The sequence below is a fragment of the Nansenia antarctica genome, assembly GCF_963989245.1.
Source record: "Nansenia antarctica genome assembly, chromosome: 2".
NCBI classification, from domain to species: domain Eukaryota; kingdom Metazoa; phylum Chordata; class Actinopteri; order Argentiniformes; family Microstomatidae; genus Nansenia; species Nansenia antarctica.
The window spans coordinates 61,131,356-61,142,657 of NC_137675.1; the positions used below are offsets into that span (position 1 = coordinate 61,131,356).

Below are 11,302 nucleotides of genomic sequence, written 5' to 3' on the forward strand. Positions count from 1 at the left end.
ACACATACACACACACACACACACACAGACACACACACACACACACACACACACACACACACGCACACACACACACACACACCAGAGCTGCTGCCTCTGGGCGGCCTACTTAGCCAACAACCACCACACACAATAAAGCCTCCCAGAGTCCCTCTGAGCCCCGCCTCTGGGCCCGCGCTACGGTCTCACCTGTCCACACACAACCCAACTGTTGACTTAATAACACAGAGAGAGGGAGCAAGGCAGGGAGGGAGAGAAAGGAGAGAGAGAGAGAGAGACGGGGGGGGGGGTAAAGAGAGGGAGAGAGGGCTCATCCCAGGATCTCCGTGTCTCTCAGATGCCCAGTGAATAGCCAGGATACTTCAGTGCTATTATCCAGAGCTTATAGAGGAGACCAGGAGAATGATCCCCCGGCTTCACAGTCCACAGCTTCAGCAAGGCTTCAAAGGGATGAGGGATGAGGGATGAGGGATGGGGGGGGCAAGGCCAGGGCCAGACAGGTCTGAACTGGGCTGGGCTAAAGGCAGAAGCACACGTAGCGCTACGACCCCCGTCGTCAAAGTGAAGTGGAAGATCTCACCAAACTGATTTAGGGCACTGGATAGAGTCATGTAAGCATTTTAATGAGTGTTTGTGTGTTTATGAGCATATGTTGTGTGCGTGTGTGTGTGTATGAGTGAAAACACGTGTGTGTGTTGGGGGGTAATTACGAAACAACAAATCAACTATTGGAAGAAAGAAGCAGTGGGGTGGTGAGAGTGTGTGCTGCAGTGCTTGATTGCTTACGTGTGTGTGTGTGTGTGTGTGCATGAGTAAGTAACATTCTTTTTACATTTCTACATTTTAGACATTTAGCAGACGCCTTTATCCCAAACTACTTACAACAAGTACATTTGTCTACGTAAGTGAATCATCTGTATGATCAGTCATCGTAACAAAAACAAATCTACGCTACGACCAGGAACCATCGGCAGTCACAATGCTAGAAGAAGGAAGAATTCCTTTTTTCCCCCCTTTTTTATTTATTTACAGTAGAGAAACTGTACAGGTGGGTAGTGGGGATGAAGAGGTCTTTAGCAGGGACAGTCAAGATGAAGACCTGAAGAGATGGCTCTTCTTCACCAGCATAAAAATGTCATTTACAATTGTTCAAAGACAAACCAACATTATTTATGTAAATGGTAAACAACAGTGGACCTGTGTGTGTCTGACCATGCAATCTGTGTAGGTGCTGTGTGTGTGTGTGTGTGTGTGTGTGTGTGAGTATCTGTGTGTGTGTCCGTGTGTGTATGTGTGTGAGTATCTGTGTGTGTGTCCGCGTGTGTATGTGTGTGTGTCCGTGTGCGTATCTGTGTGTGTGTGTGTGTGTGTGTGTGTGTGAGTGCATGTGTACGTGAGGTACAGTACATGATATGGGGAGGGGGTGTTAACACCAGCAGCAGTGCTGCCCTCTCCCAAGGCTGGTTCCCTCCTCCTCCTAATGACAGACGTCCCCACCACACCCTGACCACACCCGCGCTGCTGCTGTTGCTGCTGTTGCTACTCTAAGTACTCCGGCGCCTCTGTCTCTGCTGGGGGCCTTGGCCCGCGCCCGCTTCCAGTAGAGAAGCGGAGGGGATGGGATTGGGGGATGATGGAGAGGGGAGAGGGGGTGAAGGAGAGACAGATGAGGAGAGATGAAGGAGGAGGAGGAGGAGGGGGGGAGCGAGGCTGGGGTCTTGGCACGGGTGTGTGTGCAGGCTGCTGGGAGCCTTGGCCCTGGGAGTGGATGCTCCACATTCTCCGGTGGCAGCCAGAATGTGGTTCTGATCGGCGGGGCCACCTCTCTCCTCCAGCAGCACCGAGGTGGTGGGGTGGAACAGAAGGCTGAGGCAGCTTCCAGGGGAACAGGGAGACCAGGGGGGGGGGGGGGAGATGGGGGGGGGGGGGGGGGGGCGGGGGGGATTTCCAATATCGCTGGAATATCCATCTGTCCTCACTCTCCAGTATACGGCTTCACATACAGTATGGAGGTGAATGATGGGCTGTGCTGACAGACAAGAGAGGAGGGGGGGCTGTGTGATAAGAGGGTATCAGTGTGTGTGTGTGTGTGTGTGTGTATGTGTGTGTGTGTGTGTGTGTGTGTGGGAGTGTGGGAGTGTGGGTGTCTGAGTGTGTGTGTGTGTGTGTGTGTGTGTGTGTGTGTGGGAGTGTGGGAGTGTGGGTGTCTGAGAGTGTGTGTGTCTGTGTGTGTGTGTGTGTGTGTGTGGGAGTGTGTGTGTGTGTGTGTGCGTGAGTCTCCCATTAAAACACACACACACAGTTACACAACGAAGACGGATCGCGGCAGCGAGAATCTCCAGAGAGAGAAAGGAGACATTCAAAGGTGAGACGGTCCATTCGGGCGGTTTAAAGCCAGAGTCACCGAAACAATGATGAACAGATGAACAGATGAACAGATGAACAGATGAACAGATGAACAGGGGGGAAAAGGAGGAGGAATGCACTTCCACTAAGAATGCTTCAATTGTGCAAGTCACTATATCAGGCCCCTTATCGGCCGTCTTTAAAACAAACCCTGTGGGATTTACACTATAGATAAAGAGAGAGAGAGAGAGAGAGAGAGAGAGAGAGAGAGAGAGAGAGAGAGAGAGAGAGAGAGAGAGAGAGAGAGAGAGAGAAGAAAAAAAAAACTTGAGTAAACATTCCCTGGCTCAGTGTTAAAACCACCTTTAGAAAGACAAGGCCCGGTTCTGAGCCCAGTGTGAGGAGATCAGCATTGGATTCATGTCGGAACATCAACATCGGGTTCATCGTCGGCTATCAGAGGGACCATCACCCCACACACACACACACACACACACACACACACACACACACACACACACACACACTCACACATCAGCTCCTGCCTTCTCCCTCCTCCTCCTTCTCTCTCTCTCTATCGGACCAGGCTCTCCGGCCCCCCCGCCCGAGCGCGTTCCTCTCGGGTTACCTGCCATTCTGCTTATCGGGGGGGGGGGGAGGGCCACGCTCGCTGGCATAAACCCGATAAGGTGGCTTCCTGTTTGACCTTCCGTCAGCTTATATTTTATCTCTACCTTAACTCTCTACCTCTTTGTGAGCTGGGGGGGAGGTGGAAGGGGGGGGTTCCGAAAAAACAAAAGAGCGTTCTTCGTTGTGTGACGCTTTCACACCGCGTGAGGAACCCGCAGCGGAGAGGAACCAGATTCTCATCTGACCGGAACCTTCTTCAGAGCAGAACAGAGCAGAACAGAGGACTGATTCAACAACAGCCTGGTATTGTTGCAGCCCAAGACACTTCACCTAGATGTGTGGGTTGCACAAGTCTGGCTGTTCCCATATCCCTCCCTCTCCCTCTCTCTCTCTCTCTCTCTCTCTCTCTCTCTCTCTCTCTCTCTCTCTCTCTCTCTCTCTCTCTCTCTCTCTCCCTCTCTCCCTCCTTCCCTCCCTCTCTCTCTCTCTACCCCTCTCTCTCTCTCTCTCCCTCATTCTCTCTCTCTCTCCTTCCCTCCCCCCCTCTCTCTCTCTTTCTCTCTCTCTCTCTCTCTCCCTCTCTCTCTCCTTCCCTCCCCCCCTCTCTCTCTCTTTACTTCTCTCTCTACCTCTCTCTCTCTCTCCCTCTCCCTCTCTCTCTCTCGGCACTACGTTTTGTCTGAAGGGCAGATGAACTTTAACCTCGGACCGGAGTTTTCGGTCGTTATCCTGACGTGTACAGCTGAGACCGTTCATTCACACGCTGATAAGTCTCTCTCCCCTTTATTTTGGTTCAATATTGAAAGCCTTCTGAAGACACTTGAAGAGTCAGTGACGTATGGGGTTTGCTGCTATGGTGGTTTATCAGGCCAATGAAGGAAGGAGGCCTCTGGTGATTGGACAAAAGGAGAGAGTCTGTGTGAGAGAGTCTGTGTGAGAGAGGGTCAGGGGAAGAGAGTCTGTGTGAGAGAGTCTGTGTGAGAGAGTCTGTGTGAGAGAGTGTCTGTGTGAGAGAGTGTCTGTGTGAGAGAGTCTGTGTGAGAGAGTCTGTGTGAGAGAGAGACTGTGTGAGAGAGTCTGTGTGAGAGAGAGGCTGTTTGAGAGAGTCTGTGTGAGAGAGTCTGTGAGAGAGAGTCTGTGTGAGAGAGTCTGTGTGAGAGAGAGTCTGTGTGAGAGAGAGTCTGTGTGAGAGAGTCTGTGTGAGAGAGTCTGTGTGAGAGAGAGTCTGTGTGAGAGAGTCTGTGTGAGAGAGAGACTGTGTGAGAGAGTCTGTGTGAGAGAGAGAGTGTGTGAGAGAGTCTGTGTGAGAGAGTCTGTGTGAGAGAGTCTTTCAGAGAGTCTGTGTGAGAGAGTCTGTGTGAGAGAGTCTGTGTGAGAGAGAGACTGTGTGAGAGAGTCTGTGTGAGAGAGTCTGTGTGAGAGAGAGTCTGTGTGAGAGAGTCTTTCAGAGAGTCTGTGTGAGAGAGTCTGTGTGAGAGAGTCTGTGTGAGAGAGAGTCTGTGTGAGAGAGTCTGTGTGAGAGAGAGTCTGTGTGAGAGAGAGTGTGAGAGAGTCTGTGTGAGAGAGAGTCTGTGTGAGAGAGTCTGTGTGAGAGAGTGTGAGAGAGTCTGTGTGAGAGAGTGTGAGAGAGTCTGTGTGAGAGAGTGTGAGAGAGTCTGTGTGAAAGAGTCTGTGTGAGAGAGTCTGTGTGAGAGAGTCTGTGTGAGAGAGAGTCTGTGTGAGATAGTCTGTGTGAGAGAGTCTGTGTGAGAGAGAGTCTGTGTGAGATAGTCTGTGTGAGAGAGTCTGTGTGAGAGAGAGTCTGTGTGAGAGAGTCTGTGTGAGAGAGTCTGTGTGAGAGAGTCTGTGAGAGAGAGAGTGTGAGAGAGTCTGTGTGAGAGAGAGTCTGTGTGAGAGAGTCTGTGTGAGAGAGTCTGTGTGAGAGAGTCTGTGAGAGAGAGTGTCTGTGAGAGAGAGTGTCTGTGTGAGAGAGTCTGTGTGAGAGAGTCTGTGTGAGAGAGAGACTGTGTGAGAGAGGCTGTTTGAGAGAGAGTCTGTGTGAGAGAGTCTGTGTGAGAGAGTCTGTGTGAGAGAGTGTCTGTGTGAGAGAGAGTCTATGAGAGAGAGTGTCTGTGTGAGAGAGAGTCTGTGTGAGAGAGAGACTGTGTGAGAGAGTCTGTGTGAGAGAGTCTGTGTGAGAGAGTCTGTGTGAGAGAGAGACTGTGTGAGAGAGTCTGTGTGAGAGAGAGTCTGTGTGAGAGAGTCTGTGTGAGAGAGTCTGTGTGAGAGAGAGTCTGTGTGAGAGAGTCTGTGTGAGAGAGTCTGTGTGAGAGAGTGTCTGTGTGAGAGAGTCTGTGTGAGAGAGAGACTGTGTGAGAGAGTCTGTGTGAGAGAGAGTCTGTGTGAGAGAGTCTGTGTGAGAGAGTCTGTGTGAGAGAGTGTCTGTGTGAGAGAGTCTGTGTGAGAGAGAGAGTGTGTGAGAGAGTCTGTGTGAGAGAGTCTGTGTGAGAGAGTCTGTGTGAGAGAGTGTGAGAGAGTCTGTGAGAGAGAGTCTGTGAGAGAGAGTCTGTGTGAGAGAGTGTTAGAGAGTCTGTGTGAGAGAGTCTGTGTGAGAGAGTCTGTGTGAGAGAGTGTCTGTGTGAGAGAGTGTCTGTGAGAGAGTGTCTGTGAGAGAGAGTCTGTGTGAGAGAGAGTCTGTGTGAGAGAGTCTGTGTGAGAGAGAGTCTGTGTGAGAGAGTCTGTGTGAGAGAGTCTGTGTGTGAGAGAGTCTGTGTGAGAGAGAGTCTGTGTGAGAGAGTCTGTGTGAGAGAGTCTGTGTGAGAGAGTGTGAGAGAGTCTGTGTGAGAGAGTCTGTGTGAGAGAGAGTCTGTGTGAGAGAGTCTGTGTGAGAGAGTCTGTGTGAGAGAGTCTGTGTGAGAGAGTCTGTGTGAGAGAGTCTGTGTGAGAGAGTCTGTGTGAGAGAGAGTCTGTGTGAGAGAGTCTGTGTGAGAGAGTGTCTGTGTGAGAGAGAGTCTGTGTGAGAGAGAGACTGTGTGAGAGAGTCTGTGTGAGAGAGAGACTGTGTGAGAGAGTCTGTGTGAGAGAGAGTCTGTGTGAGAGAGTCTGTGTGAGAGAGATACTGTGTGAGAGAGTCTGTGTGAGAGAGAGTCTGTGTGAGAGAGTCTGTGTGAGAGAGTCTGTGTGAGAGAGTCTGTGTGAGAGAGAGTCTGTGTGAGAGAGTCTGTGTGAGAGAGTCTGTGTGAGAGAGAGTCTGTGTGAGAGAGTCTGTGTGAGAGAGTCTGTGTGAGAGAGAGTCTGTGTGAGAGAGAGTGTGAGAGAGTCTGTGTGAGAGAGAGTCTGTGTGAGAGAGAGTCTGTGTGAGAGAGAGTCTGTGTGAGAGAGTCTGTGTGAGAGAGTCTGTGTGAGAGAGAGACTGTGTGAGAGAGTGTCTGTGTGAGAGAGTCTGTGTGAGAGAGAGTCTGTGTGAGAGAGTCTGTGTGAGAGAGTCTGTGTGAGAGAGTCTGTGTGAGAGAGTCTGTGTGAGAGAGTGTGAGAGAGTCTGTGTGAGAGAGTGTGAGAGAGTCTGTGTGAAAGAGTCTGTGTGAGAGAGTCTGTGTGAGAGAGTCTGTGTGAGAGAGTCTGTGTGAGAGAGAGTCTGTGTGAGATAGTCTGTGTGAGAGAGTCTGTGTGAGAGAGAGTCTGTGTGAGATAGTCTGTGTGAGAGAGTCTGTGTGAGAGAGAGTCTGTGTGAGAGAGTCTGTGTGAGAGAGTCTGTGTGAGAGAGTCTGTGAGAGAGAGAGTGTGAGAGAGTCTGTGTGAGAGAGTCTGTGTGAGAGAGTCTGTGAGAGAGAGTGTCTGTGAGAGAGAGTGTCTGTGTGAGAGAGTCTGTGTGAGAGAGTCTGTGTGAGAGAGAGACTGTGTGAGAGAGGCTGTTTGAGAGAGAGTCTGTGTGAGAGAGTCTGTGTGAGAGAGTCTGTGTGAGAGAGTGTCTGTGTGAGAGAGAGTCTATGAGAGAGAGTGTCTGTGTGAGAGAGAGTCTGTGTGAGAGAGAGACTGTGTGAGAGAGTCTGTGTGAGAGAGTCTGTGTGAGAGAGTCTGTGTGAGAGAGAGACTGTGTGAGAGAGTCTGTGTGAGAGAGAGTCTGTGTGAGAGAGTCTGTGTGAGAGAGAGACTGTGTGAGAGAGTGTCTGTGTGAGAGAGTCTGTGTGAGAGAGAGTCTGTGTGAGAGAGTCTGTGTGAGAGAGTCTGTGTGAGAGAGTCTGTGTGAGAGAGTCTGTGTGAGAGAGTGTGAGAGAGTCTGTGTGAGAGAGTGTGAGAGAGTCTGTGTGAAAGAGTCTGTGTGAGAGAGTCTGTGTGAGAGAGTCTGTGTGAGAGAGAGTCTGTGTGAGATAGTCTGTGTGAGAGAGTCTGTGTGAGAGAGAGTCTGTGTGAGATAGTCTGTGTGAGAGAGTCTGTGTGAGAGAGAGTCTGTGTGAGAGAGTCTGTGTGAGAGAGTCTGTGTGAGAGAGTCTGTGAGAGAGAGAGTGTGAGAGAGTCTGTGTGAGAGAGAGTCTGTGTGAGAGAGTCTGTGTGAGAGAGTCTGTGTGAGAGAGTCTGTGAGAGAGAGTGTCTGTGAGAGAGAGTGTCTGTGTGAGAGAGTCTGTGTGAGAGAGTCTGTGTGAGAGAGAGACTGTGTGAGAGAGGCTGTTTGAGAGAGAGTCTGTGTGAGAGAGTCTGTGTGAGAGAGTCTGTGTGAGAGAGTGTCTGTGTGAGAGAGAGTCTATGAGAGAGAGTGTCTGTGTGAGAGAGAGTCTGTGTGAGAGAGAGACTGTGTGAGAGAGTCTGTGTGAGAGAGTCTGTGTGAGAGAGTCTGTGTGAGAGAGAGACTGTGTGAGAGAGTCTGTGTGAGAGAGAGTCTGTGTGAGAGAGTCTGTGTGAGAGAGTCTGTGTGAGAGAGTGTGAGAGAGTCTGTGAGAGAGAGTCTGTGTGAGAGAGAGTCTGTGTGAGAGAGTCTGTGTGAGAGAGTCTGTGTGAGAGAGTGTGAGAGAGTCTGTGTGAGAGAGTCTGTGTGAGAGAGTCTGTGTGAGAGAGTCTGTGTGAGAGAGTGTCTGTGTGAGAGAGTGTCTGTGAGAGAGTGTCTGTGAGAGAGAGTCTGTGTGAGAGAGAGTCTGTGTGAGAGAGTCTGTGTGAGAGAGAGTCTGTGTGAGAGAGTCTGTGTGAGAGAGTCTGTGTGTGAGAGAGTCTGTGTGAGAGAGAGTCTGTGTGAGAGAGTCTGTGTGAGAGAGTCTGTGTGAGAGAGTGTGAGAGAGTCTGTGTGAGAGAGTCTGTGTGAGAGAGAGTCTGTGTGAGAGAGTCTGTGTGAAAGAGTCTGTGTGAGAGAGTCTGTGTGAGAGAGTCTGTGTGAGAGAGTCTGTGTGAGAGAGTCTGTGTGAGAGAGAGTCTGTGTGAGAGAGTCTGTGTGAGAGAGAGTCTGTGTGAGAGAGTCTGTGTGAGAGAGAGAGTGTGTGAGAGAGTCTGTGTGAGAGAGTCTGTGTGAGAGAGAGTCTGTGAGAGAGAGTCTGTGTGAGAGAGTGTGAGAGAGTCTGTGTGAGAGAGTCTGTGTGAGAGAGTCTGTGTGAGAGAGTCTGTGTGAGAGAGTCTGTGTGAGAGAGTCTGTGTGAGAGAGAGAGTGTGTGAGAGAGTCTGTGTGAGAGAGTCTGTGTGAGAGAGTCTGTGTGAGAGAGTCTGTGTGAGAGAGAGAGTGTGAGAGAGAGTCTGTGTGAGAGAGAGACTGTGTGAGAGAGTCTGTGTGAGAGAGTCTGTGTGAGAGAGTCTGTGTGAGAGAGTCTGTGTGAGAGAGTCTGTGTGAGAGAGTCTGTGTGAGAGAGAGTCTGTGTGAGAGAGAGTGTGTGAGAGAGTCTGTGTGCGAGAGAGTCTGTGTGAGAGAGAGACTGTGTGAGAGAGTCTGTGTGAGAGAGAGTCTGTGTGAGAGAGTCTGTGTGAGAGAAAGACTGTGTGAGAGAGTCTGTGTGAGAGAGTCTGTGTGAGAGAGTCTGTGTGAGAGAGTCTGTGTGAGAGAGTCTGTGTGAGAGAGTCTGTTTGAGAGGGTCTGTGTGAGAGAGAGACTGTGTGAGAGAGGGTCAGGGGAAGGGAGGGGTTTCTTCCCCCAGGTAGACAACACTTACGTCCACTTCGCCTTGGTCAATCACGTAGAAGTTGTCCCCTTCATCAACTGTGAGGAGAGAAGAAGAGAAGAGAGAAACAATGTGAGAGAAGACATGAATGAGAGAGAGAGAGAGAGAGAGAGAGAGATGAGAGAGAGAGGAAGAGAGAGAGAGAGAGAGAGAGAGAGAGCAAAGACGGGGCGCTAAACCAATGGTTAATGGCATTTCTTGCCATTAACCCCTCCCCTTCCAGTGTTTCTCAATGGTGGATTTTTGAACCCCCCCCCCCTCTTCCATTGAGAAAAAATAATGTCTGGGCAAACAGCACACTGCATTAAGAGATTAGAGTCATTTGTAAAGCACTTGGACGGCCACTTCTGCCTTCCCACCTTTCACCCACAACTCTAAGCTATGGCACAATAATAAGCATGGAATTTGTTATGGGGCTTTGTATGTACACACACGCACGCACGCATCCACCCACACACACGCACACACGCGCACACACACCACACACACACACACACACACACACACACACACGCATGCACACACAAACACAAGCACGCATCCACCCACACACACACATGCACACACACACACACACCACACACACACACACACACACACACGCATGCACACACAAACACAAGCACGCATCCACCCACACACACACACGCACTCACACACACACACACACACACCCTCACACACACACACACATGCATCTACCCACACACACACACACACACACACACACACACACACACACACACACACACACACACACACACACACACACACACTTAAAGACGTCAGAAGCCCTTACCTAACCTAACCTAGGCAAGTCGTTTCTCTCAAGTCTTGCTTGTTTCCCTCTCTCTGAAGAAAAGGGGTGATTTTCTTCTCGTCTTTCTCTATTTTTTCCAAAGGATGTTTAACTGGGGGGCCTCTGGGCCTCGGCAGGGCAGCGGTAGGGCAGAGAAAAGCAGAGAACCTGCCTCTGCCTCCTCCAAGACGCATATGTCATCAGCCCTGCCAATAACCTCGTTAAAAGACACCCTCATCAGCAGAAAGCACTTAATTGACTTAATGCTGTTTGTGTCGGTTCGGAGTGGAAACTCTGAAACACTGGAGTCTAATCACAGGGAAGAGCGCTGCCTTCTCTCACACACACTCCCTCAAGAATCACACACGCGCGCTGCACACACACCACACACACACACACACACACACACACACACACACACACACACACACACAGACACAGACACAGACACAGACACAGACACAGACACAGACACAGACACACAGACACAGACACAGACACACACACACACACACACACACAGACACAACACACACACACACACACACACACACACACACACACACACACAGACAAACACACACACACACACACAGACAGACACACACACACACACACACAGACACATGTGCGCACACACACCCTCCAATAAAACAGTCAGTGCCTTAATGAATGGTGACTGTATCTGTTACATAGGGCTCTAGAGGAATCAAATATTGACCTACATTACATTAGAAGACCTCCCTGGGTTACTGTTACATACAACAACATCATGACTAAATGAACGCTGGGTTGAAACCCTTTTCAGAGAAAACCCAGTGTGTTACTGTGTGTGTGTGTGTGTGTGTGTGTGTGTGTGTGTGTGTGTGTGTGTGTGTGTGTGTGTAGAGGAGGAGTTGAAAGGCTCCACCGTCCCCATGTGGAGTTCACAGGAGTTCACACAGCTAATTAATATTGAGTGCAGTGGGCTAGTTCATCATCCAGGGTGATTTATCTCAGAGGAGAGGGGCGTGACATCCACCCCCCCCCCTCCCCCCAACCCTGTCTGTCTCTGCCCCCCCCCCCCCCCCTCACACACACACCCGCACCCCCCGAAGAGAAGCTCCATCACTGCCCATCCGCTCACACACACACACACACACACACCCACCGCAACCTGCTGCAACCTGGCTGGGCCTTCACCCTATCTCTCTCTCTCTCTCTCTCTCTCTCTCTCTCTCTCTCTCTCTCTCTCTCTCTCTCTCTCTCTCTCTCTCTCTCTCTCTCTCTCTCTCTCTCTCTCTCTCCCCTCTTTCATCTCATCTATCGTTCCTTCAATCCCTCTCACTCTGTCTCTCTATTCTCCTGGTCTTCCTGTCTTTTAGCACCTCGACTCTGAAGTCTTTGTTTTGCCTCCTACCAAACCCTGAGACCAAGA

At 50.6% G+C, this 11,302-nt stretch overlaps 1 protein-coding gene across 1 annotated transcript in view; it reads right to left on the reverse strand.

The window, feature by feature from the left end:
- Positions 1-11,302, reverse strand: part of LOC308152019 (cAMP-dependent protein kinase type I-beta regulatory subunit) — a gene marked incomplete at both ends in the record, with an annotated part of 30,812 nt that overhangs the window by 19,006 nt on the left and 504 nt on the right. Inside the window, one exon of the mRNA XM_080524925.1 lies at positions 9,078-9,124. Within this exon, the coding sequence (XP_080381051.1) occupies positions 9,078-9,124 (47 nt within the window). The remainder of the gene's footprint in view (positions 1-9,077; positions 9,125-11,302) is intronic.